This window comes from Rhamphochromis longiceps, linkage group LG3, assembly GCF_057381845.1.
Source record: "Rhamphochromis longiceps isolate RC_006_pf linkage group LG3, R_longiceps_female_GT1.1, whole genome shotgun sequence".
NCBI lineage: Eukaryota > Metazoa > Chordata > Actinopteri > Cichliformes > Cichlidae > Rhamphochromis > Rhamphochromis longiceps.
In genome coordinates, this window is record NC_140559.1 from 52426504 (window position 1) to 52454486 (window position 27983).

Here is a 27983-nt window from a genome sequence, read left to right on the forward strand (position 1 = left end):
AGAGATAATACATTAAACAAATAATGGAAACATCTGTTGAAAACATGGATTATTCTGATTTTTTTATACTCTTCAGGCCATCAGAAGATGGCTGGCAAACAGCCCATGTATAATTAAAAGCAGAAATATTAGGGATGGATGGAGAAAAAAAGGAAAGAGGCAGTTAAGTCAGGAACATAAAACTCCTTTTCTCTTAAGTGTAAACTCTCTTGCACTGGCAGCCCCCCCACTGTCCACTGCCCTCTGATCACTGCCTTTGCTTTTCTCCCTTCATCTTTCTTTTCCTTTACTTGGCAACAAGTCAAAAGACATTACTTGCCCCACCATCATCTCTCCCTATGTGGTCCACTTTCATCTCTTTCCTTTCCCTTTATGCTTATCAAGCTTTCAGAAATTAAGTCTTCACGATCCCAAAAATGAAACAAAACTTTACTTTATAAGAAAGAGGGAAAAAACGGAGCAAGTGTCAGTGATTATGGGAGGAGACCGATGGCAGAAGAACCATGAACAGGACACAAAAACAAAGTATTGAAGCGATGAGGGAAGGTAGATGTTGAATGGAGCAGATGGCTGGACAATGAACAGACAGTAAGAGAAAAATGATGCAGCTAAAGACAGATTTTGCTCACAACGTCTTTGCCTAAACACCTGTAGATCTGCTGGAAGAGACCCTGGCAGGGTGTTAATGAGAGGCTTGGGGATGAATAACGATTGAAATGTGTGGTATAAGCCTGATGAAAGGAAAGGCTATGGGGATGAGCAAAGCAAAAAGGCTGGAAGTTGCAAGTACATACATGCTACTACTGTGCAAACACTGCTTATGGACATAGACTAGGTAAGACAGTCTATAAAAGCTTTCTACAGCAGTAGCAGATTAAAGCACTGCTCCAATGAAGCCTCAATAAACAGCATAAAGGACGTGTCACATGCTTCCTTTACCGTATTTTTTTGACCTATTTTTTATTCTTATGCCCAATTTGTAATAGCCTGCAGCTCCCCCAAGAGAAGAATGGAAAAAGAAAAAGAAAAGATGCTGTATGACACACAGCTGGATGTTGTGACAATATAAGAAATCCTATGATGATATGAGACAAATCAAAGCTGAGGTGAATATGACGACAACTGAATTTAGATGCACTTATTAAAAGATGTGGAAAGATTGTTCAACCTGCATTATTTCTGTGCTTTCAAGTAGCTATTGCATAAACAAAAGTCATTCTGTAGCTGCAGAAAAACTTTCAGATTTCACAGTCATGACACATCAATGATGTTGACGAAAAATATATAAAAATTGATCCTTTGATATTCCCTCACATTAATGCGAGATCGTGTGAACAGAGCAGAAGCTGCAAGACCATCAGCCAACAGTGTAATAGGAGGTGTACAGAGACTGGAAGCAACGGACTCATAAAAAGTGCACACAGAAAGAAGGGATTTAAAGAGGGAGAGAAATGCACACAGATTTTAAATCAGTATAGCTACAGACAATACCTAACAGGAATTTACAGTCCACATGTGGTGGACACACAGCATTGTGGGCTCATAAAACCTGATGTTTACTATCAATTAATTTAAAAAAAGAAAAAAAGGCCAACTATAACCATAACTTTACTTGTACTGCAGAGACACAGAAATCCAGACTCATCCTAAAATAACACTGCATGGTTCAGAGAAAGATTCTACAGGCTGATTCGCTGACAGCAAGGCAACACACTGTCACATTTTATGACACCAAAAAATAAACCGCTATACAGAAAGAGAGAGAGGCTATTTTATACATCTTACACCATGTGTATGTGCTAGGGGATCATCTTTTCCTGTAGAAATCTAATGGCGTCAACTTTGGCCCTTAGAAAATGTTAGGCAGCCAACTTTTATACATCTTATTGAAAACATACAACATAACTAAAAATCGGATTAACCTACAGCTTGGAATTAACAGTAAGGTGCCATATAATACCCAAAGACCCATTTATAGATATTAAAATATTTATTTTAAACAACAAAGAACCTTAATCTCAAGACATCTACCAGCTCCCTCTCCATTCAATTTTTCTTCCTTGCATTCTCCCCCATCTTGCTGAAGCCTGCAATATATATGAGGCCATAACATTTTATACAGGTCTTTCTGATCCTCTGCCCTATTTCTAAAGGCCTCCTCTCAATCTGTCTCCTCCCCGCTGCCTCAATCTACTCCTCTTTCCACTGCTTATTCTGCCAGTTTTTAGACGAGTGCTGCTCTCATGCTCATATCAATGTACACAGCCCAGTGTTTCTCAAAAAGACATCACCATACCTGGTCCACAGTCTAAGCTCTGATGCAGGTAATTTGACGAAAAACTCAATGCTCACTTATGATGAACAAGACGCTAAAAGACATCTGCTGGCACTTTCTTGGCAACAATCTTAGAAAAAAAACTAATGCACAAAATCTAAACAGAAAAGAAACCAAGCAATCGAGTGTACACGAACACAGTTATAAAAAAATATATAAAAATAAAAAAATAAAAAAAAGTGCTTTTCAGACTTACTCCAAAAATCCGACAGCAAAAGCTCACCTTCAAAGATGGATTCTAACTTTCTGAAAAGCCAAACATACATGCATGAAGATAAAACTTAGACTGAATGCCATTTCTACACTACGAAAGGTGAGGACTCCAATTCCCCAGACATGAAATAGCATCACTGCTCTGCACAGTTGCATTCTGCACTTCTTTACTTCGACAGACGCCCACAGCTTAGGTCAGTGGTTCCCAAACTTTTTTGCTAGGCCCACTTTGTTTTACAAGAAAAATGTTCGCGCGCACATCCTCCAACCACACACACCCATATTTTGCTCCACTGCGGTTTATTTCACACCTCAAACATTTAGTAAACAATTAAGCAAATACAAGTAATCTGCAATAAATTAAGGTAGTAAGAAAATAAACTACTAAGTCTTTTACGCTACGTCCGCACCTACACAGGTATTTTTCAAAACGCAGCTGTGTCGTCCAAACGTAAACGGCGTTTCCAATCACCGAAAACAGATTTTTTAAAAACTCCTTTTTTGCCTTTACGTGTGGAGGAAGAATACAGAGTTCGTCATGCAACGTCAAAGGTATGTGCCTTTTTTCACGTCACGCTGTGCGCCACGTTATCGTTTACATGAGATGAATTGCAGAATGGCAGATAGAGACAAAATACTGTTAATCTGACTATCTTCAGGTTTTACAGGCTTACACACGCAGTTACTGTCCCTCCATTTACAAAGGCAGAGGCCTCACGGTGTAATTATTTTACATGTAGTTGTTTTTTTCCTGTGTAATAATATTCAACATTGCTATCAATACATTTGTCAAAAAAAGCCTCTCTGTGCAAAATGGGTTTAAAAACAAACTGTGGGATACTGTTTGTCCATGATTTGAACGGGGGAACAAATCGTGGCAGGATCAGTCTGATATTATTTGTATCCAGCTGTAATTTTACTGTATAAAGAGCCAACATCTCCAAAATGTCAGGAGTAGTTAGTAATTACAACAAGTGTTTGTAAACCACAAATCAAGAATGTGGGATACTGTTTGTCCGTGATTTGAAGAGCCCAGCGCTGCTCCCGACGAAGGGAAAACCAATTCTACAGGGGAGACCTACCTCAGCACATATGCAGGTGAAACCAAAGGGCAGATATGCTTCACCATATTTTCTAGTCTTTGGCTTAGAATAAAGTTGGTTTGGAAACATATTCAGCGATGCTTCATCTCCTGCTTTGCGTTTATGGAGGCGCCCCGTGCCAGCAGTGTCCAAGCGTTTTGTTTTGGGGTTTTTTTTCCTTTTCATTCCGCGCCCCCCCTGCAATGGCTCTGCACCCCCCCTAGGGGGCGGGCCCCAGACTTTGGGAAAGTCTGGCTTAGGTGAATATGAGAAAGCACCAGCACTAAACCTCCCATCAAATTTATTTATATTCTTCTAAGCTAAAAAAAAAAAAGGTTTAAAAAAAAGCTGAAAAGAAAAACAGAAAAACACTCGCTCAGAAACATCACTGATATCTGGTATAAATCTGGTATACCCTCCTCTCATCTCTCAGGTGGGGAAGTGCATATTTCAGAGGAGGACTGGTTTCAAAATATGGTCCAGCAAGGGCGTGAGGAAAATAGGAGACCTTTATTCGACATGCAGCTTTCTTCCATTTGGCGCCCTGTACCAAACATGACATTTCTAAAAGGCAGTGCTTTAACTCTCTTATACCAGGAAACCTAAAAGAGGTCACGTTTCTATTTTTCACAGCCTTGATGTCTCATGATGACGAGACCAGCATAGGTCAGCTAGACGTGTGAAAGAATAGACACTCGAAAAGATAGGAGAAGTTGAATGGCAAATGTGATGTTTTAAGTGTATTTTAATGCCATTACGATACAAGACGCTACAGGGAGGAGGTGGATCGTCTGGCTGAGTGGTGCGACAGAAACAACCTGCTGCTTAACACCGAGAAGACCAAGGAGCTCATCGTGGACTACAGGAGGAATGCTGACCCACATCCACCCATCCACATTAAGGGGACGGCTGTGGAGCGTGTGAGCAGCTTCAAGTTCCTGGGAGTCCACATCTCCGAGGATCTCACCTGGACGACCAACTGCTCCAAGCTGGTCAAGAAGGCTCACCAGCGCCTCTTCTTCTTGAGGACTCTGAGGAAGAACCACCTGTCCTCAGACACCCTGGTGAACTTCTATCGCTGCACCATCGAGAGCATCCTGACCAACTGTATAACAGTCTGGTACGGGAACTGCTCTGCCTCGGACCGGAAGGCGTTGCAGAGGGTCGTGAAAACTGCCCAGCGCATCGCCGGAGCACCACTTCCTGCCATAAAAGACATCTACAGGAAGCGGTGTCTGAAAAGGGCTGGGAAAATCATCAAAGACCCCAGTCACCCATCACATGGACTCTTCACCCTCCTGCCCTCTGGGAGGCGCCACAGGAGCCTCCGGACTAAGACCACCAGGTACCGGAACAGCTTCTTCCCCACAGCTGTCAGACTCCTGAACTCTGCCTCCTGACATCTGACCCACGTTAAACTCATGGACTGAACATACACACACCCACAATGGACAACTGTACCCTCAAACACAATAATAACATGGACTGAACCACCACTCACAACCACTAGCACTTTATATAGCCTCTGTAGAAACTATCTACACCCTCACTTATCTTAACTGCACTACTGTATAGCTCTGTGTAAATAATCATTCTGTACATTCGATAATCTTTAATCCTACAACTGTTTACAACTTGCATAGTTCCCATTTCTGTATAGCTGTATATCTCAGATTTCTGTAAAGTTATTTATTTCATATTCTGTATAGTTTTTCATATTTATATCCTGTTCATATCCTGTACATAGCTTGTACTCACTACAGCCTGTACATACTTATAGTTATAGAATATTCACAACATACTTCATACCGTGTACATTATAACATACCATAATAGACCCATTTCTGTAATATACTCACATATCTATATTATTGCTAATATATATTGTAATATATCTATATCACTAAAGCACTTCTGGATGGATGCAAACTGCATTTCGTTGCCCTGTACCTGTGCATGTGCAATGACAATAAAGTTGAATTCTATTCTATTCTATTCTATTCTAATGAAAACATATCACCCTGGAAAAGCTGAGCCGTTAGTCCCGCACTCAGTGCCTTTTTCTTAACATTTGTGTCCGTTTGTGAGGGGACTGTTTAAAGCTGAATGCAAATTGAAGACTGCTTTTCAGATTGCAACTCATACCCCTGGTATGTAGATACCAGAATCAATGTGTGTTCCAGGTATACATCCAAATCACTTCACTGTAACTGTAAGCAGTCAAGCCAAAATCAGTCATCCTTGCAGTCAGTAGGACAAACTTATGGAGAAAAATGCTACATTACACTGCAGACACTGACTTATACAATCAGCAGTTTTTGATCTCGACTTCCATTACTTGGTTTGCATTTAATCGTTTTATTATTAATGTTTAATATATGATGATGGTCTAAGAGCAATCTAATAAAAATGTTCCAAATACAAACATTTAAGCCTTCAATAAGTTATTATTTTCATAGTATACGTGTAACCGTTTTACATCACCGGTCAGTCACATTGCAAGAATCTCTGATATACGGGCAGCAAGTAGAGCAGCAAATCGAGCAGCATGCACAGAGAAAGAGCCAAGGACCTGTCAAAGCTCAATAGCGCGCAGCTTTGGTTCGTTATTAATTACAGCTGCAATATGATCAAATGTTTGCAGTGAAAAGCAGATTGCTTCAAACCTCAGGGTAAGAATATCCTCCATTTCAACCTGGAATTAAATTTTTAAAGTGGGGAAGTAGAAAGTACCGACATCAAGTCACACAATCAGAAGGTAAAAACACATTTTGACAGTAATGATTTCCAATCGTGCTTGCTAAATGTTGATTTTGCTGGGATGAAGAAATCCCCTCAGACCTTGAAAAGATTAAGCGTTATATAGCAAAAAAAGAGCATGTGAGAGTGTGTGCTGAATTCAAATGGTGGTACACACTGCAGGACAAAGATGTTCAGTCTCAAAGTCTCCTGTTACCCCTTCAACTGAACGCACAACATTTTCCTCAAATCCCACTTCTCATGTTTTGCACCCTGCTAAAGTTGAAGACTTTGCATTTTTCTTCACTGCTCCCCATTCATTTCACCTCACCAAACCTCCCCTCTTTCTTGAGTCAGCCTCTCCTCACATCTTAATGTTGTGCATCATTTCTCATTTTTGTTAAGTCAGCTAGCGCCTCCTCCCTCTCTTCCACTTTGCTTTTATTTCTCAGTCACTCCCCTTTGTCTCTCACTCTGCCCTCAATCACCCTTCGCTCTGTCAGCAGTTAATGGAAGCATAATGAGCTTGTTGTCTATAAAATGATGAGAAGTGGGAATGAATGCAGCTGTCTAATGATCAAAGGGTAGGGAACAGAACAAGGCCGGACCAAAGGAGGGCACAAACACACATGGCTATACACTAATACAAGCGGAGTGAACACACTGCTGCAAACAGAGTAATGTTTACTAATGTAGACTGGCGTGCGGCCTGAATCAGACAGAAACAATCCATTCTCAGCAGAAATGCATGTTTAGCAACTTAGCAACCGAAAACTCAGGCTAAAACACTATTGTTCCCCTAATATCCACTTGCTTCCCCACTCCTTCCTCCTCTCCACTCCCTCAGTCTCACACAGAAATGGGTTTTCAACTCCCTAAAGATGCAGTTCTGTGCACACTCCTGAGTGCAGCTGCATTTGTGTGCGAGCCTAAGATTTGGCTGTAGTCTGGATGACAACACCCACACTACAGCATCTGACACAGCTGAAGGGAGGTGAACCGGAAAGAAACAGGAAACAAGGAAACTGCAGCGGCAAGAAAAATAGGAGCGAAGGGGGTTTGTTATCGTTTGCTGCCAGCTCTACGTGTGTGTCGTGTCAATCTGATACGTTTTATGCATCACAATTAGTGTCAGCAAAATGTAGGATGTGCACTGATCGGTACAGAATTATGAGCACTTGACAAATAGTGTGTTGTTCACTCTTGATGCCAAAACAGTCCTGACCCACTGAGGCATGCACTACACCTCTGAAGGTGTGCTGTGGTATCTTGCACCAAGATGTTAGCAACAGATACTTTAAGTCCTGTAAGTTGCGACGTGGGGCCTCCATGCATTGGACCCATTTGTCCAGAACATCCCTTAAATGCAGGATTGGATTTAGATTTGGGGAATACTTGTTGTTGTGCTCAAAGTATTCCTGGCTCATTTTTGCTTTGTGGCAGGTGTCACAGTACCATCCACTCAAGGATTTGGCCACTGGGATGTGAGGGATGTGGGTAAAAAGGCAGAGTGTACTAAATTGCCCTCAATATAATGACTTGGGCAGGTGTGAGATGCAAGTGTTTTGAGTAAGCAGACACTTAAGCATCTCTGAGTGTTTTGCTTTCCTTTTGTTTATTTGGAAATGATCATTTTTATGTCAATGAAATACTGACCTGTCCACAGCACGGGGTGAGAAACCGCAACTCAAGACCAGACTGCGTGAGCTAGCCCAAATCCCCCTAAGTAAAGACTGAGCGAGTGGAGGCACGGTCATTTGCCTAGTGAGCCCAGAGCTGTCCAGGTAATACCACACACATATCTTGCACCTCGTGTGTGTGGCACAGTTCTCCAATTGAGCCTAGAGTGATGCAAAATTAATGTTTTACGCACATAGACAAAGTGGTTCAGTGACCATGACACAGGGCACATTATCCTCCTGAAAGAGGCCACAGAGATCAGGGAATACCATTTCCATGAGTGCAGGTACACGGTGTGCAGCAATGCTTAGGTAGGCGTTACGTGTCAAAGTAACATCCACATGGATGGCAGGACACAAAGTTTCCCAGCAGAACATTGCCCAAAGCGTCGCACTGCCTCCACCCACTTGCCTTCTTCCCATATTGTCAGTTGTGTAGTTATGAGTGATCAGTGTATGGTCACAGTATCAATGTCCCCATCTACAAACTTTACAGCATATAGATAAAGGATATAAAGCAAATAACGGCTTCCCACTCGAGCCAGTCTAAATGCTGAATCTTCACCTAGCACTGCAAGAGAGTTAAAGTATTAATCAATGATTCTTGGTCACCATTACTGCTGCAGCCAACAGAGACAAATTTGTAGAATAGTCTCATGATTAACAATGTCTAATGAGAATGAGTGATAGATGACCCAATTCTATGAAGAGCAGAGGAATCGCTAAAATCACCCACATTTGCCCTCCCTCAGTTCTACTGGGACTTACTTCCTCTTAAAAGGGATTTTTCCTTCCCACTTGAAGCTGCTGTTGGCCTTCTACCGCTCCTCAGTACAGAGCGTACTCTCCTACTTCCTGAGTATTTGGTGCACAGTGGTTACAACCGAGAACAGGAAGGCTGCACAGAGGGTAATTAAGACCAACCCAAAAAAAAATTAAATAAAATTAAAAAAATAAAAATCACTGGCTGCCCTCTGCCACCCCTGGAGACCATCGTTAGATCCTCTTGTCTCAGGAGAACAAGGGCCATCACAGGTGACCCCTTGCACCCCCCCACCTGTTTGACAAGCTGCTCTCTAGTTAATCAGGTCCCACACCAAACACAAAAGGCTTCTTTACCAGGGCCATTCAGACTATTCCCCCCACCCCTGCCCACTCACCTCACCAATCTGAGCCACGGTCTGAGTAACCCTCATCACTCAGGCCCTCACACACTGACTCAGGCCAAGTCTTTTTTTCCTTTGCACCACTTTGCAACTGCTCTCTAATGTGTGCCTGTCTTTTTTGTGTACATCCTTGACTGTACACATTTCTCCTGTTTGTTATTTATTCCTATCGTCTGCCATTTATATTATATTCTTGCACAGCTGGTGTGAAGCAACCTTACAGTACATGTACACAATGACAATAAAAGGCCATTCTATTCTAGTGCTAGCTCATAGAGGGTCATGTGTTTGTTGTGGTTTCGGGGTATGATTTTAAGGGCCTTGAGGCACTTGTTATTGTGATTCGGCTTTGTATAAATAACGTAGTAGAACTACCTGGCATTGACTTAAATTCAAACTTTCATTATACACCCATCTAAACTGGCATTCACAGACACCACGATTACTAATGACTGGTCTAAACCAACTCACCTCTCATCCTTCGTCTCAATAACAGTCAGTGCCATTGCTGGCAGTAATCTGCCCTATAAGTGAACCCTAAACCTGCGTAAACTAAACCTCTGCAGTTACACATGCCAACAGTGCATCCCAGCTGTGTCTTTCCGTTGCACACATACCGTTGTGGGGATTTTATCTACAGTACACATCACCACAAAACATACTGAGTGATCCAGATCTTCATGCCGTCAATCAAACATTTTCTAGTGGAATTTCAGTGCTTTGACGAACATTTCAGAAAACTGAATAGTTTGCAAGAAAACAAAATGAGAAACTGGAGCCTTCTCTGAACCCTGACTCATTTAAGGGGACCCAGGAGAAATGGACAAACTGACCTAAGGTCTGACAAATCAAATCTTTTTTGGAGGTCATGGACACCAGAGTCTAAAGAAAGAAGCCAAACACTTGAGACTGTTAAAAGATGTGATGCAACACTAGTTAAACCGGCACCGCTGCTGGCAACAATTTAAATATATATTTTTCCACAAAGCACAATTTTGACATTTCCTATATTGTCTCTGCACTAGTTTAATTTAAATAAGCAGTTTAATTGACTAGAAAATCCTCTGGCTCGTTATCTGCTGGGATAGACTCGAGGGTGGTAGTAAATGGATGCATACTTTATGGGTCTTTACAATGCTGCTGAAAACAACAGTTTAAACAGCAGAGAAAGCTGTTAAAAAATGATAAGGTGAAGAAAGCAAGAAAACCCAGAATGTAAATAAGAAAAAGTCAGACCCCAGGGGGAGCAATGACATGGTATAGTGGGGATGGGAAAAAAATTATAACTCAAGTAAAGGATTTAAAAAAAAGACTTAAAGACAGGAAGGTCACGCAAGGTCACTCAAGACTTACATAATCCAACACGCATAACCAAGAAACACTGAACTGCTGATGCTGCTAGTATGAACGAGCATGTGTCTAATCTCATTTTATTACGAGTTCTTGCTTACTAACAGAAGTTAAAAGGACTAAGGGGGAAGCAGAGCAATAACCATGCATATTTCATTATATAGTCCACAGTCCATTATAAGGGGTTACAATTTCCACATTCATTCTTCAGCCAGTTTGCACCAAAGGCCCTGTGCCTTTCTTAAGAAGAGAGCAGGGGTGAAATGATTGTCGTCTCTTCATTCAAATAACTGAAACGTCTACTCATCTTTCAAATTAAATTTTCCCAAAGGTAAATTACTTTTCCTCCACCTCTGAGAGAGATTTTAGCTTTTACTGCATGTGGCACCACATTATGACTGCGTGCATTGTTCACATTTCTTCCTCAAGTCCTCATAAGAGCTGACGGGAATTAAAGCTGGTGGTTTTGCACTGCAGTAGACATTTTAGACACACTGTGCATTACTAGGATGCAAAGAAATAATTTAATGTAAACTCATCAGGGCTGCCAAATGAGACCCAACAGGAAACACCAAAATGTGACTGATGATTTCATTAGAAGCTCAAGTGTAATTTAGGAGCTTCTGCCCAAAAATGAGGGATTAATGTGTTTCTGGAGGAAGGTTTCCCTCATTAGTTCAAATAGAAAATAGTCAAACTTTGCTGACTACGCAGTTTAATGTCAAACAGTATGTCACACGCAGCTGGATTAAAGGAGATTTTATACCAGGTGTTGGCGTAGGGTTGAGCGGTATGAGGAAAATCTAATGTTGCAATACGTTTTGGCTGCGTGTTTAAATAACCTCCAAAAACAAATGTTATTTTTAACCATATAGTGCCTAAAACCTGCACTGGTATACTCATTAAAATCAACCATGAATGAAATGTTTATTTTTAACCTTTTTTTTTTTTTTTTTTTTTTAAATCATAAGTTGCACACAGAGGTTTTTCAAAACAAAAGGCCCATTTTTGCTTATAACATAAAAATGTGATGACCTCAAATTAAAGAAACAAAAGTCTACTTAGCTACTAAAAACTGACCAAGAACAGTCACAGGTATCACAGCTGGTTAATTTAACACTCTTGAATCCTACTACTTATTCCTGCATCTCTCAGGATCTTACAAAGCTTCAAACGATGTAATTATTAATTTAGTCGTCGACAATATTGATAGTCATGACTAGTCGGCTAATCGTGGCAGCCCAGTTACGTTAAAGCCATTTTAACAACCCTACGTGGAAAAACTCGTGATACGTTGAGCATATTTGATTTTTTCGTCTGAGTTTTGGTTCCAAGGGTTTACTTGTACATATGATGACATTTGAAACTTCTCTTCAAATGTCATGTTTAATATGAGTATCGACCAGCGCTTCTACATGACAAGGAAATGCACTTATGTTTAAAGTTATTCCTGTGATGTACAAAGTGATAAATGTGATATTTTGACTCCTCATATCAAGGGTAGGCAACTCCAGGCCTCGAGGGCCGGTGTCCTGCAGGTTTTAGATGTGTCCTTGATCCAATACAGCTGGTTTAAATGGCTAAATTACCTCAACGTGTCTTGAAGCTCTCCAGAGGCTGGTAATGAACTCACTATTTGATTCAGGTGTGTTGACCCAGCATGATATCTAAAACCTGCAGGACCTGGAGTTGCCTACCCCTGTCATATAGCAATCCATCTATGTCTATACGTTATTGTTTGTATTTGCAACAAATGGTTTTAAATAGCTCTATGTAGGCTTATTATCACTTTGTCCTTCACCACAATCTATTGACCTTGAAGAGGTCCAAGGTTAAATGTGACATATTATATCTTTATACAATACTTTCTATTGTACGAATCAGTTTCTAAATTATAAACTGTCAAATCTTCCACAAATAAAATCATTAAGTTGACCTTGAAGACCTAGTTGGAGTTGAGCCAAATTTTAATGGATTGTTGAACGTGACCCCGCTTCACCCCTACAAAGTTTTATGAGAAATCATCCAAAACTTCTCAAACTATCATGTTTCCAGACAAAATGGTGACACGCACACGCTGCCAAAAATAAAACCACATTATGTTTTTGGCAGCAATAAAATAACATTTTAAAAAAAAAATGTGGGTCTCTTTCTCTATACTTTACATCAGTGTAGAGCTGGGCGATAGAACGATAGCGATATGTATCGCGATATAACTTTTACTCGATAGAGAAATTAAGCTATCGCGATAGACCTCGCCGCTCTTGTCCTCTTAAAATAAAAATAAATAAATAAATAAATAAATAAAAGGTCAGCCAATCCAAACTAAGTAGGGCAGAGCCGAACCAATCACAGCCGCAGCGTCACGTCGCGTGACTTGTTAGGTACAGCACAAGTGCCAAGCCGCACGTGTTTGTTTGGGAAGCAGCCAGCGGGTAATGGAGCCAGCGCGTAATGGAGGAAATGAGTGTGCCGACTAGAAAAATCAACCGAGCGTGACCGAAGAGAAAACAGATGATGGTTCCAATGCCGGAGAGATTGTCGAACGGAAGAGCCAAAGAAGTTCCGTAGTGTGAAGGTATTTCGGCTATTTCAAGTCTGACAAAAAACAGAGTAGCGTGCACTGTAAATTGTGCCGAAAGCAAGTCTGGAAATACAATGAACTGGTGCATGCGTCACACTGTGCGCCACGTTATTGTTTCGGTGAAATGAATTTCTACAATACTGTTAATTGTACTCTCTGCAGTGTTTAAATGCTTACATATACACACAGTTACTGTCCCTCCACACATACGACTCGGTTCTGCTTCTATGCCCCAGCTTTGTTTACTTTTTCCCACCGAGGCTTCTAGACTTCTGATTGGCCAACATTTCTGCACGGTTAGGAATCTAGCGCCACCTGCTGCTTTGGCATGTTCATAGCAGCGTTTTCCTTCATTTCTGCCTTTATGTGTGGACGGGATTATTTTTTAAAACGGAAAATCTCCGTTTTCAAAAATACCCGTGTACGTGTGGACGTAGCCTCAGTCTCTGACTGGAAGCGCTAATTCGTCATTCGGCTTTTGTCAGACTAAAGTAACTGTTAAAACTGTTTGAAAAGCTCAGCTATACAACAAGGAGAGATTGAGAATTTCCTTTTAGTTCTCAGTTTATTTGATATTGACAAAAGTTAGTCAGTTTTGTCTGTTCTTCTGTAAAACAAACTAAGATTTATTTTTAGAATTAATATTTTGTTTCTAAGTGGAATTGACAATTTAGTCTGTTTTGTTTGTTCTGTTTTGAAACTTAGACGCTTTAGCGGCTGCCTTTTGTGTAGTTTGCAATATTTGCCTTTATTTATCTGAAAAAGTCTCGTGTTCCTTAAATACATCTACTCTGAACTTATTATGGGAAATAAATATTTAAATAAAAACAAGCTGCTGATTATTTCACATTTTACTTGTGAGCAACGGCACATTTAAATCTTACAAATATAGTTATTTGGCTTATATCGTGATAGATATCGTTATCGCCTGAAATGAAAAAAACATATCGTGATATGAAAAAATCTCATATCGCCCAGCTCTACATCAGTGGTTCTCAAACTTTTCACAAGGAGTACCACCCTTATGACCGACATTAAAGTGCAGTAGTATAGGCCTATTTATCACCAGAGTTTATACAAGACAATTGTATTTTTTATATGAATGTTATTTAACTTAACTGTCATAAACAGGATGTGTAAAGTGATAATAACAACTGTACTGCATTAAAACATTAACAGGTGGGATAGTCTAAAGACTGCTTTAGATCAATATTACTTTGTTTTAAACAAGGAAAAAAAAAAAAAAAAACACAACTGGAACACTTCAAATTTAGAGCCTCTCATCACAAAAGAGGATCCTGGCCTATGATACAAGCACAAATCCAAACTCAGAATTCCCCCTTCCAGGCTTTAGTCGTCAGAGCCAACCACAGAGCAAACGCACTGCTGCAACACCTGCAATCATGTCTTTGTTCAGCATCTGATGCATTTTGTTGTTGTTTAGATGGTCCAAGGTGAGAGGTTTGACAACTGAAGGCAAAATTAAAGAGCTGCTTCATTTAGCAGTTTCAGAATAGTTATTCTGCCTCTGTACCCCCCCCCCCCCCCCCCCCCACACACACACACACACACACACACGGCCATTTATTGTTTGCCTTGTTTAAACCACCGTTACTGAACATTATGACTAATTGTCTCCCCTCACCCACCATTTTCTAGTGCGCCCTCCATGACATTCATCCAACTTTCCCTTGGCTGTAATTTCAGAAAGCAGTTGGCAAGAGTCCCCCCAACATCCCCCCCCAGCTGGCAGAAACAATCAATAGCACCTCTCTTCCTCTAGTCTCAGTCCCAACACCTCACTTAAGCCCCCCCACCTCCCCGCCCCAAAGTCTTCTTCCCTCCCAAATTTTTCTATCCTCCCCAGAATGTCTCAGATCGCCAACTCTGTGGGACTCTACTTCCAAAAAGCTTTTTATGCTCGTCTTAACACAAAAACACTTCCATTCTTAATCAGCAACAAAAACAACCCTGCCCGTCTCACACAGAGCTTAAATGTACAAATTCATGCAGTCCACACAGACATGCACGGTCTGCTGCACGTACATGCCAGCCACCGATACTCAAAATAGCACCCATCCAATCACAAGTGCCAATGTCACCCTGACATGGAAGACTCCTGCACCACTTTATGCATCCTACATTTCACAGACCGCAGCAGAATCCATCTGTGCTTTCTGCACACTGTGCACACAAACTATTGACCAAACTGAAAGAGAGAAGGAAAAAAAGAAAGAACGAACGGAGGTGGTAAAGGATGAAAGAAGAGAAAGTAATTATTTACCGCTTATTGGTGCTTACAATAAACGTGAGATTAGCTTGTCGTTACAGCCACCTTCTTAGACATCCAATTATCTTCCTTTTGTTTCATCAATGCTGTTGTGTTTCTGCAGAGCGCTTCATTCAGACTCCTTAATCAACGAGCGGGTGCTACTTTAACATTTTATTGGAGGGAGTCTCTGAAATTTAGTTTTACTATCATTATTTATTTTTTTTAAAAAAAAACAATGAGTAGTGTTTCTAAACACTGCATTTACAGCATCGTTCATCAGAGATTGAATAACTGGGAAATGAGAGAAATGAGCAGAACAAGTTTATTTACTTATAATTGTTAATTTGATTACTTGAGACAATATGGGATAAATATAAAAGTTTTTTTATTCCATTTGTTTGGTTGCTGATAGTTTGATTTGGTTCACACTAGAGATGGACCGATCCGATATTACATATCTGTATCGGTCCGATACTGACCTAAATTACTGGATCGGATATCGGAGAAAAATAAAAAATGTAATCCGATCCATTAAATATCACGAAAGCACCTCGCAAAACTTGCAACACGCCGTAACTCACCTCAGAACGTTAGCACGTCGGAGCAGTATGCATCACGTGATAGAGCAGCTGTGGCATGCGGGACCTGTCAGTGGTCTGGATAGCATTTGGAGCTTCGCTAGCAACCCGGCATTTCATCTCCGACAAAGTTATCCCCGAGAGAAGTAAAGCAAGTGTGTAAGTCCATCTCTAAATGTTTGTAAAGCATTCCTGCGTTAAGCTTAACGAGCGACTGCCTCTCCTGCTGCTACTTCAATCATGAAACTGCTTAATGATCAGCTGATCAGCTTTTCTGTCGCGAGTCCGTGTCTCTTGTTTGCTTTTGGCCCACGTTGCACCAGAAAGAGGAAACCAGCGGCTGAACAACAGCAGCACGTTTAAGCTTGATCAGCTGTTGTTAGAATTTATTTAATATTAATTTCTACACCAGGATCTTTTTCTACGTAGCTGACGCTGGTAACTGTGCAGGGGCGGATCTAGCAAAGTTTAGCCAGGGGGCCGATAGGGCATTAACAGGGAAAAGGGGGCACAAAGACATACTTTTCTTTCTTATTCTCATTTAAAATGTCTCGCTTTTAATTATTCAATATTTATCTGAATCTTACACCCAAAGTTTTAATCTGATGTAAAATGTATAGAAGTCCATTACTGCATATAGTAACTGTTAAGTCTAATATATATACCCTAGTAAGCTATAGTACTTTTTCCTTTGGGAAGGTACCATCTGTGCAGTCTGCAATTTTGTTGAAGAAAGATGTTGAATCTATTTAATATTTCTTGAAAAATAATTGATTTCTGTGCATTTTTTTTTCACACTGCATCAAATTAAGGTTGATTACGTTGATTAAGCATCATGAGGTGGAGCGTGAGGGGTGGTTCCCTATTTTTTATTTATTTATTTTTGTTGTTGCTGGGAGTTGGAACCCTATTAGTTAGGTTGCTTAATATTTACGCTAAGTACTCTTTAAAATACCAGAATAGGGAGGATGGTGTAGGTTGAAGTTTATTAGATTGATCAGTATTGCTGAACTATGAATTTTTTTTTTTTTTTTGCATACAGGTATAACAGAATAGCTTTAGTGTAGTTGTTGTTTTAAACTTGAGTATGAACTTATACAAAATGCAGCAAGATATTTAAAAAAAAACAGTTTTGTTGATTAAAAAACACTATATCGGATTCATATCGGTATCGGCAGATATCCAAATTTATGATATCGGTATCGGTATCGGACATAAAAAAGTGGTATCGTGCCATCTCTAGTTCACACACAAAACATTGTGTTGGCCTAGTTATACCATTTTAAGAAGTTAACAGCATTAATGCGTGTACTGCTAAAGAACTGACACTGTAGCTCATCCGGATCATAATCTAGCAGAACTCGCAGGTTATCGGGTGTAAAAACTTTGGTTAGAGAGCGGAAGAGCACCAAAACAAAGGAAAAACACGGTGGGGTTTTCTAGTTGAATATTTCAGAATGCTTTCAGGCTTTTGAGGACAAAAAGGTTTTGAAGCCACAAATGGGTGTAAACACACAGAAGCATGCTGACAGACTGTTGGTGGGTCTGCGGGTAGAGAAAATGTTTACAATCCACTGACCAGCTCCAGAGACAAAGTGTCAGTCTGAATTTGCGAGCCCCCTCCCGTACGTGTCGATGGGGAACATGAATCGTCTCGGCTAGAGCGCATCGTCTCTTCGCTCACCGTCGCCATGGTGATTGACAGCAGAACTAATTCTGCATTTAACACCCTGGATTGACAGACGTGTGTACACACAAACAGCTTTACAGAAGGACAGGCAGGGGAAAGGGCCTGAAAAACCACAGGAGATGGCAGAGACACTCGAAACATCGGTCACTAAAAAGACCGCCTTAAATCCTTGGAAAAAAAACACAGCAGGTGCTGCCATTTAAGAATGGCGGCATACTAGTATCACTGAGAGTCCAAAAATCCAAGACAAAGACCAAAGAGGGAGAAATGGGAATCCTTTCTTCTCCTTAAATGAACTGGCATCCAACAGACAAACACCTGCTCTTATTTTTAGGACATCAGTTCTTTTCTTTAGTTCTTCTGACTGATAGGAAACAAAATCATGGACTAGAATGATATCTTACTACAAACTAGTGGTTCTGGTTGTTTATTACATCCATGAATACAGTTACACAGATGCAAAGGGGAAAAAAAAGCTTCATTGTGCAGTTTTTCCCTTCATCCTGTTTGTGTCAGCACAAGGATAAATTATTGTAAATCACTTCTTTACACCATTGAACACTTTAACTTCTGAAATTCGATAGTCGTTTAACAGCTGTGCCACAATAGCGCAACAAGTTACAAGCAACACAATAAACCTCAATCGTGCACATTGTATCCGACTTTTGCTGCCCACCTAACACTAAACTGTACAGTGAAAGATATGCATCTACAATTCTTTTACTACGTACTTGTTTTTAGGATGAAATATAAAACTTAAATTTTCTTTCAATAAAATCCAAATAAATATGTATGAAGTCAAATGGGTAACGTTCAGCTACAGCACTACCACTAACAAGCATTTTCTGTGCATATAAACTAAGACTATGTGCCACAGTCACCCTGGTTTATCCTGCTCTGTGTTCTTTATTACGGTGTGTTCACACCGAACGCGATGGACGCGAATAAAACGCCCCAAACGCCCCTAATTTGACGCGTGTACATTCGCGTCTCAACGCGTGTCCAAGAAAAATCCATCGTGAACCGGAAATGTGGGAGGAATGTGGGAGGGAGTTGTGCCAGACCGGTATCTTTGCAAGATGGCAGCTATCGAGCTAGCGCTTGAAGAGAGAGTCTCCCTTCTCTATGTACTGTGGAGAGCAGAGCAGCAGCGTAAAAGACGTCCTCGCCGTACCTGGGTCCATCAGGTCCTCCAGAGGCATGAGCAGTTTGGTGAGTTTCACCACTTGCTCCAGGAGCTGCGCCTGGATGACGGCCGATTCCAGCGCTATCACCGTCATTCACTCGGCCAGTTTGAGGACCTGCTTTCCCTCGTCGGTCCCAGCATCGCCCGCCTAGACACCAACTACAGGCGCTCAATCCCACCTGCAGAGCGCCTGTCCGTCTGCCTGAGGTTAGTAAAACTATTTAATACGGTAGTCCTTTATTGATATCTGTGCTAATATGCTAATCCATCCAGTTATACACTGCTAACATGGATGTGCTATGCTAACAGTGAATGCTGTCGGTGTTTACTGAAAGCAAACTGTGGTACAGAGACGACTCTTTATAATATTTCTAGTGATACTCAGAAGCTCTCATCAAGCCCCGATTTAATTCGATTTATGCTGTTATCAGTGTTTGCATGATAGCATGGCTGTGGTGTCACATCAATGTATGCGCTCGGTGTTTGCTGATATCAAACTGTAGCATTAGGACCACTGAGTTAACCTTGTAGTGATACTCACTCCTTTTTATTTAGACCTGGTTTAATTCTGGGATAGTTGAATATTTGTATATAATCCCTGCAGCTGTCAGACTCTATAGCAGGGGTCACAGCCTTTATTAAAACAGAGTTAGATAAAACTGTGAACAGTTTGGTTCATCTCTAGTTACATGGTTCTATCTTGATAAGCTGTCTTATCACAGATTAATTTTTCAAAAATATTAATGATTTAAGCAAGGAAAGGGCTACATGTCAACACACAACTCTTTATTTCTATTAATGTCTCACTTCATTCCTACCTGATTGACATGTTTAGGAATTATGAGTGATTGGCTCACTGTAGTTGTGAAAGTTGCTACCAATCAAATTATGATATGTTAAAGTTAAAACAAAACACAACTGTTTTAGATATTATCTAATATACATTTTGTAATTATCCTTATAATTACAAAATGTTTTATGTAAGATTTAAGTTTTGTGATTTATATCTGACATCACAAAAGTATTTTGGAATTTGAATAATGTATTTTGTAACTGCAGTACACATAATACTGATTTTGAACAATTTTGTCCAGGTTCCTTGTCACCGGGGACTCCTTCAGGACCATCGCGTTCAGTTTCAGAGTCGGTGTGTCCACGGTGAGCCAGATCACCCCCCAGGCAGCGACGTCCATCTGGGACTGTCTAGTGGACGACTTCATGGCTGTGCCTTCACCTGGAGACTGGCGGTCCATCACAGAGGGATTCCAGGAGCGCTGGAACTTTCCTCTGTGCTGTGCAGCTCTGGATGGGAAGCACATCCAGACAAAGGCACCCCATATATCATATAGGAGACACACACATTGATATACACTAAATATTCATTTCATTTCTTTTTTGTGGTGCCCAAATTGATGCACCTGCTTGATTTTGTTTAAACAATTATTGCACACTTTCTGTAAATCCAGTAAACTTCTTTTCACTTCTCAAATATCACTGTGTGTGTCTCCTGTATGATATTTAACTGACATTTTTTATTGTAACAACCAACGATTTATACAGGAAAATAATGTCTATTAACAAGGTTGCCCAAACTTCTGCATCCCACTGTATCAGTATATTTTGTCATTAGTATAATATGAAATAAATTCTACATGTGTCAAGTTGTGTGCCAACATTTGCTGTGTAGTAGAACTGAGACATTAGTCATTATAAAAATTTATTTGAAATAATATTAAAAGTCTCAAACAGAAAAACATTAAACATAAATATATAAAATATAAGAATTTACAGAGAGACAGGAATAAAAAGGACCAGCTGCTCTCCAGAGCAGGAACAAGGCTGAGGAGGAAATGCTCCATTGGAGACTGGTGTGGCCTCTTCAGGGACTCCAGGATGGCCAGCTCCACCGCCGATGGACCGTCCTGGGACCCGTCCCTCATCTGCCTCGGAGCCGTCCTCCTCTGTGGGCCTGTAAAACAGCACAAAACACAAAGAAATGAGAAGGCTGCTACTAGATTTTAATTTCAACATTGAGAAAAAAAAAAAAAAAAAAAACAATAACAGGATATAATCAGATTGGTTGTAGATATTTAGTAAAGGTGATCACAAGGGAATCCCACCGACTAAAAAGGTATCAGTGCTTGCTGTACATATCTGTGGGTGCAGCAGCAGGAGCTCAGGGACTGGGGATGCTCTGCTGCAGAATCAGTTGGTTCTATCAATACAGTATTAAATGTTAACAGGTTGGATATAATAATCGTAGAGTAGACAGTGGTCCCTCATTTATTGCAGGGGTTCTCAGAATAACTAGCCCCTGGTCACAGTTCTCACAATTGATTCTCAAAGTGCAAACCTTTGTAGACTGCAAAACGTAAAAGTATTATTATGCCGCGGTTTGTCTTCATCTGCCCGCCACTTTCGTGCGCCTTTTTCCCTCACGGTGCAGGTGTCTATTTCCGAATGAGGCTCATAGTTATGGGTGTTTTTGTGCTGTTTTTTCTATTGGACGCGATGGTTATCAAAACCAAACGTGATAAATTTGGCAAGCGCAGGAGATTTGTCAATCAGGCTGCAGAATGCAATGCTGTACTGTGCAATAAAAAATCAGCGAAAAAGCAAAGCAGTGACGGATGAACAGCGGGACCACTGTGTGCTGTTTATTAATAAACAATAAAATATATTCCTAAATGACAACATGCATAAAAGCAGAACGGTATTTGTACGTCAGTGGGAAAATAGCGGTGGCTTGCTAGCTTTTGTGCGGCTTCCCCGGGTCAGTGAAAACTTTCAAAAGAGAAATGAATGAACTTACCAGGTTGCCCGATCTCTTCACATATCTTCCTCCAAGCTCGGTCCTTTTTATTCCTGTCTCGGTACTGAAAGCAGCTGGTGTTGTACAGCTCCGAGTTGTTTGCTACCGCATTGATTAGCCTTCCCCTCCATTGAAGTATGAAAGGCTTTGGCTGGATCTGCCCCTTTGACCTAGGTAACAGCCACGTCACCAGGCTCCTGATTGGTTGTCGTGGCGCGATTTGACGCTGGAGTTCAGATTTTTCCAACTCGAGTGGTAGACGCGAAACGCGCGTATGCACAAAATGCAACACAAAAACTCACGCGCGTGGTTTTATTCGCGAGTCAAACGCGCCAGACGCGCTACACTGACGCGCGTTTCACGCGTTTTCGCGACGCAAATCTGCTTCCGAATTTTCGCGGGACCCGCAATCGCGCGTCATCGCGCCTTTCCATTGACTTTACATGTAAACCTGACGCTCTATTCGCGTCCATAATGGTTTGCACACTGCAGAGCTCCAGATTCTTTAATCATTGCATCCAGTGATGTTTCAAGCACACCTGCTGTTCAGCATTTCTGTTCTCCGTGTTCCTTTATTACAATGAACATGTATTCTGCATACATCTGTAGGTTTTTATCCTACACTACAGAGCGCCTCGACATGACAGTTCTGATTTGGAGCTTCAGTAATATCTTTGTAACTATCATGTTTTCAACTTCAGTAACAGGAGAACAGTTTATTGTACCATATCACAACAAAGTGAAATCACCTAAAAACAGTCTCGTAAGCGCAATAATTTTTCCCTGAAAAGCAAACAAATCCACAATTAACCAATTTGAATAATATTTGACAAACACCAGTGCGCCCAGCTGTTATGTGAAACTGTGCTACACAAATGTGTAAGCCACTTGCATATTTATCTAACCACCGATATAAAGAATGCTCTTGGGGAGTAAAGGAGACAAAAGGGGAAAGAAGGAGGAGGGGAAAATAGTAGTGTTTTGATGTCTTTATCTCCACATTTCATAATACAAACCATAGAGGCCATTAGTCATGGGTGATATAGCTTCAAAATATCAATAACTCAAAGAAACTTGTGATAATGATGATATAGAAAAGAAATGGTGCTTACAGACAGCAGCATGTATTAGTGCAAACAAAATTAGGGGCATTTTTCCTCCTCTCCCAATGAGCTACACCCACTCCTGATAGGCTACCAGCGAAGTCCAAGTGTTATATTGAGACATCTGTGATATAGATGGGCTGTGCATTTATGTTCTCTAGCTCACAAAACAAAATCATAAAGCCCAAATGTCTGACAGCGAGCGTAGCATGTCAGCCTCCGATGACAAAGGAAGCCACTCCAGCAGCATGAAAGGGGTTTCAGCACAGGGTAGACTAGGGCTGCTCGATTATGGCAAAAATGATAATCACGATTATTTTCACTGAAATTGAGATCACGATTATTTGACGATATTTATTTAACCCTTTAAGACCTACTATAGAACCAAGTCCACCAGAGCTTATATTTTTTTTTTTTTTTTTTTTTTTACATGCTGTAGTGCCATTTGTGGGAGCATTTCAAGTTGCTATACATCAATACAACTGTTATAGCCCATATTTTAATAATATGTATGCATTAAGTCCATAGTAATTACATAAATTGCAAAAAAGTGCAATAAACTACAAAAAAAAATTGAAAATCGCTTTTGTTTTGTTTACATATATTTCTACTTGGAGAAATTTAAGAGGCTTATCCCTCAAAACTTTAAATACAATAAAGTTGCAAAAAATAGTTTCCCACCACAGGAAATTTATTTTGAGTGTCTTCATAGTTTTATTTTGGAGATACAGCAATTTTTATATACTGCAGGAAAAACAAAAAACAATCCTATGATGCAAATTTGCAAAGAAAACAGCAGGTGCATCATTTCACTGTGGGAAGTGTTACGAACAGCTGATAGTAACGGCAAAGCATGTTTCTGGAATATTATGTTTTTGTTCCTGCAAGCGCTTTTTATGCAATTTTTGCAAAGCTATATGTGGAACGAAACCGTGACCGAGGACAAGCTGATGGCATCAGATGTAAGTACAACTCCTCCGGTTTCATATGCAAAACAAATTATTGCGCTAGCTTACACGGTTCAGGTTCTACAGGGATTTAAAAATAGTTACACAAAACGGAGCGTGCTGCTCTGACCGGCTTTAAAGGGTTAACAATGACTTTAAAATAATAATATAAAATGGTGTGCAACACCACTGAAGTTTTTTTTTTTTAAACTCTCTTTTCAACCAACGGCAGTCACTCTCCAAATAACTTCTGCTTAGCTTTCCGAGCTTCCCTCGGGTCCTCTTAATCAGCGGTCTCCAACCTTTTTTGCGCCACGGACGGTTTATGCCCGACAATATTTTCACGGACCGGCCTTTAAGGTGTCGCGGATAAATTAGGGAGGGGCTAATAATCGGCTCAGTCATTTTTAATGATCGTTGAAAGCCCAGATCGTAATCGTGATTAAAATTCGATTAATTGAGCAGCCCTAGGGTAGACCTCCAACAACTCAATACTTTGGAAAACATCCAACTAAATGTGGAAAACCTTTTCACTACTAGAAGGGAAAGAAAATTAAGTTCAATCTAACCAGCCTATAAAAAGATCCTAGCAGCTGGTGATGTGCAACCCAAAAGTAAACAAATGACTCGACAGAGCATCGCTGCAGAGCTCGCTAATTGCACCCCAAATGACAGGAAGAGCAAACATCAAATGTTAGCGCAAAAGTGGCTCCTGCAGTGTTTTTCCAAGAAACTTTAAATACAACACCTGAGTTTAACAATAACTAAAGTACCTTAACCTTCTAACTCTTTAGCAACTAAACAACAGCCGCATATTAAAACTCAATTTGAAATAAGTCTTGTAGCTGGTATGTTGTACCTCGGGTCGAGCTTTTTATCCATTAGCTTAAAGCCACACTTTTTTACCGTGTACCTGCATCTGTAATTTCCACCCACCGTTTGCTCTTCCTGCCACATGGAGCGCAATTAGCGAGCTCTCCAGCGATACTCGCTCGAGTCATTTGTTTACATTTGAGTCGCACATCACCGGCTCTAGTATTTCCTCCACCTTCACAGCCTGGTAGGACTCGGCTGAGTGTTTGTGCTTCAAGTGTTGAACAAGTTAGTTTGTTGCGACACTAGGGTATGTAAACAGCGCATCACTATATCACAGTATTACATTTTTAATCACATCAACTTACAGTGGTATGATACAGCCCTGCTGGCTACCCCGATTGGCGCTGATGAGCTGTGGACATACTTGATTGTGAGCAGCAGTTCTCTCAAGAGACAGCAGAAAGACGAGTAGGCAAACAGGCACAATACTAAATAGAAATAAATTATTTCTCCTTCTCTCCACTACACTTAAATTATTTTTCTCATGTCATCATGCACACAGATTTCAAGCTCCTGTTCTCCTCTCTCCATCACACTTAAAAAACACTGCAACAAATTTTAATTTTCTGCCGTCTTCCACTCGTGTACAAATAAAAATCAATACTGCTTCATTTCTGCAAGGGGGGGGGGGGGAGTAACCCCCCCCCCCCCACCTGCCACTAAACCAAACAAAACAGATTGAATCAGAGTTTAAAATGCAACAGCCTCAATCATCATCATCACACCACACGAGTACCAGAATTGAATTCCCTAAAACAGCTGCACAAAATGCAGCGTATGACAGCAACTTTGCCTTCTGCCTTCAGATTAAACTGATAAATATACCATGAAACAAAAATGTCAGGCACTGAGGTTTTGCTGGCATTAAAGTTACCTACAAAGGCACACCTGTTTGCTTTTCCTCACCACCACCACCACCACCACAACAGTTAAGCTAATTAGGCAGTTCTGTTGCTCACAGATACCCATGGTGAGCTCCTGTGCATAGTAACATCAGGTGTGCATATTATACAGTTAGCTGCAGCTCATTTTGAAACACACAAGATGTGTTTTGTCCTTCACACTCTGAGTTTGACTGCTAAATGCACCAGTGTCTCGAGGCAAACTGTGGAATCAAGTGAACCAAATTCATTACAGCAGCTTAAAATGCAATATCATTGCAGATCATAGGCTTGTGTTCTCATTGCTTACGCTCCTTCATAACAGCTACCTCTGCCAAATTCCAATCATGATATAGAGGTTTGAAAAGAAAGTTGGATATTGCTGCCAAACTGTAACAAAGACAGTTCGAAGAGTTCACTGGAAGAGGCCCAAAGTGTGGGTGAACCAACTGAGCACAATACAGAGAAAACATTAAGCGTGTATCAGATGTAGTTATATCGAGATATCTGGACAGTAAGAGAGAAAAACAAACTTCCCCATAAGAGAACAACACAGACATCAATAAACCTCAACATATGACTACTCATACATCACATTTTAATATAGGATGATCAATATAATGAGCTCATTTAACATACAAGCATAAAAGAGAATCATTACAATAAAGAGTACTTGGTGAATTATAGCTGCCAAAGAAAACAGGTTAAAAAAATGCATAGAAACCAGATATCAAAAAGTAATTTATAATACCAAGAGTAGGGCTGCCACAAACGATTATTTTGATAGTCGACTAGTCACCAGCAGCATCTGCTCTTATATAACTATCATTAGCTTACAGCTTTAAGCTTTTAAGGTGCTAACTAAAAATATATGGAACGCCAGGACTGCCATAATGAATTAATTAAATACACCATTAAATAATTAATTAAATGTGGCAATAATTAATTAAAATTGGAATTAATTAATTAAATAAATAGTTATGACACATGTAATTAATTAATTGACACATTTAATTAATTATTTATGTATTTCACATTTTAATTAATTATTGACACATTTAATTAATTATTTATGTATTTCACATTTTAATTAATTATTGACACATTTAATTAATTATTTATGTATTTCACATTTTAATTAATTATTGACACATGTAATTAATTAATTATTGACACATGTAATTAATTAATTGACACATTTAATTAATTATTTATGTATTTCACATTTTAATTAATTATTGACACATTTAATTATTTAATGATATATTTATTTATTTCATTTTGGCAGTCCTGACGCCTGGCTCTCGTCATGAAAATTTTATCTGTCAGCCTCACCCATCAAACTCAGGGGGCGGGGTTAACGCTGCCCATGCAGCTTCTCTAACATTTGATTGGTTGCCGTGCAAAGTAAGTCAAAACAGGTCGATCCTAGAAAATCGATTGCTTGTGTAGACTTGGGGCAGCCAGTTATCCCAGAATGCAGATCAAATCACAAGCAGCAATGGTGGTGGTGTAGTTTTAAAATACCCCGTTTTTCTGTCACCAGCTACACTTTTAACAGTGTTTTAGCCGCGAATGTCGCGACGTATGTCTGGTCAGGTTGTCAACATAGAACATGTTTGCAAAAGTGCTCAGATGTTTTCAGAGATTTCACTAGCTCTGCTAACAGTTAGCATGCAGAGTGCACCGAGGGGGTTACGTTAACCGGTTTGTTTACATATTCCACTCTCCGTGTTCCACATGTTGCATTCGCAGATTCTCACCGAACGATCGTCTCTTTCCGCCTGGTCTTGTGTCTCTGTGCTTCTGTAACATAAAGAACGAGCTGACATTTTTCTCACGAAACCAGCGATCAGCTCAACAGACCCTCAGTTTACCTGCATGCATCCTCCTCCTCATCTGTCAGCTGTTTAACACCTGCTGCTAATTCAAGAAACACGCCTACGTTACCTGGTGATAGTCACAGTTTAACTGGGCAGCCGGTGCTCGATATAACGCAATGTCAGCGCATTTTTCTGCACAAGATAAGTAAATATAGTGTTTTCCCCGAGCGCAGAGCTGCTGGAGCTCGTTTCCTTACAGAGCACTTTATAGGCGAACAGCTTTATCAGCGGCTGATGTCCAATCACCGGCACACAGCTTTCAAACCTCAGCTGAGTTTTAGCTCTCAGTGGTTAAACGCTGGACTTCATTCACTCAGGTTCTGTCTGTCGGGTCACGTTTACTTCGCTGTTTTATTTACAACTGAGCAAATCGGTTTGGCTGAGGTTAAAGTTACGTTTCATAACTGCATAGTTTCACAGACGTTTAATGGTTCACTGGCACATGTGTTAGACTGAACTATCATCTAAATATCATCTGTTTTTTAATAGTTATTCAACTGTATTCTAAGCACCAGCTGTCTGTTAGAATGTGATTTTTTTTCTCTCTCTGTTGGCAGAGGTATAAAAATGCGCAGGAAAATCTGACGTGCATGACAAACTTCACCGA

At 40.4% G+C, this 27983-nt stretch overlaps 2 protein-coding genes across 2 annotated transcripts in view; one reads left to right on the plus strand and one right to left on the minus strand.

The window, feature by feature from the left end:
• Window positions 1-27983, minus strand: part of pcxb (pyruvate carboxylase b) — a 337084-nt gene that overhangs the window by 271211 nt on the left and 37890 nt on the right. The window lies entirely within an intron of this gene.
• On the plus strand, window positions 18745-20535 carry LOC146675196 (uncharacterized). The gene is made up of 2 exons (XM_085400305.1): window positions 18745-19081; window positions 19969-20535. Exons 1-2 carry the CDS (start codon window positions 18768-18770, stop codon window positions 20237-20239), a joined length of 585 nt encoding a protein of 194 aa, XP_085256431.1. The 5' UTR covers window positions 18745-18767; the 3' UTR covers window positions 20240-20535.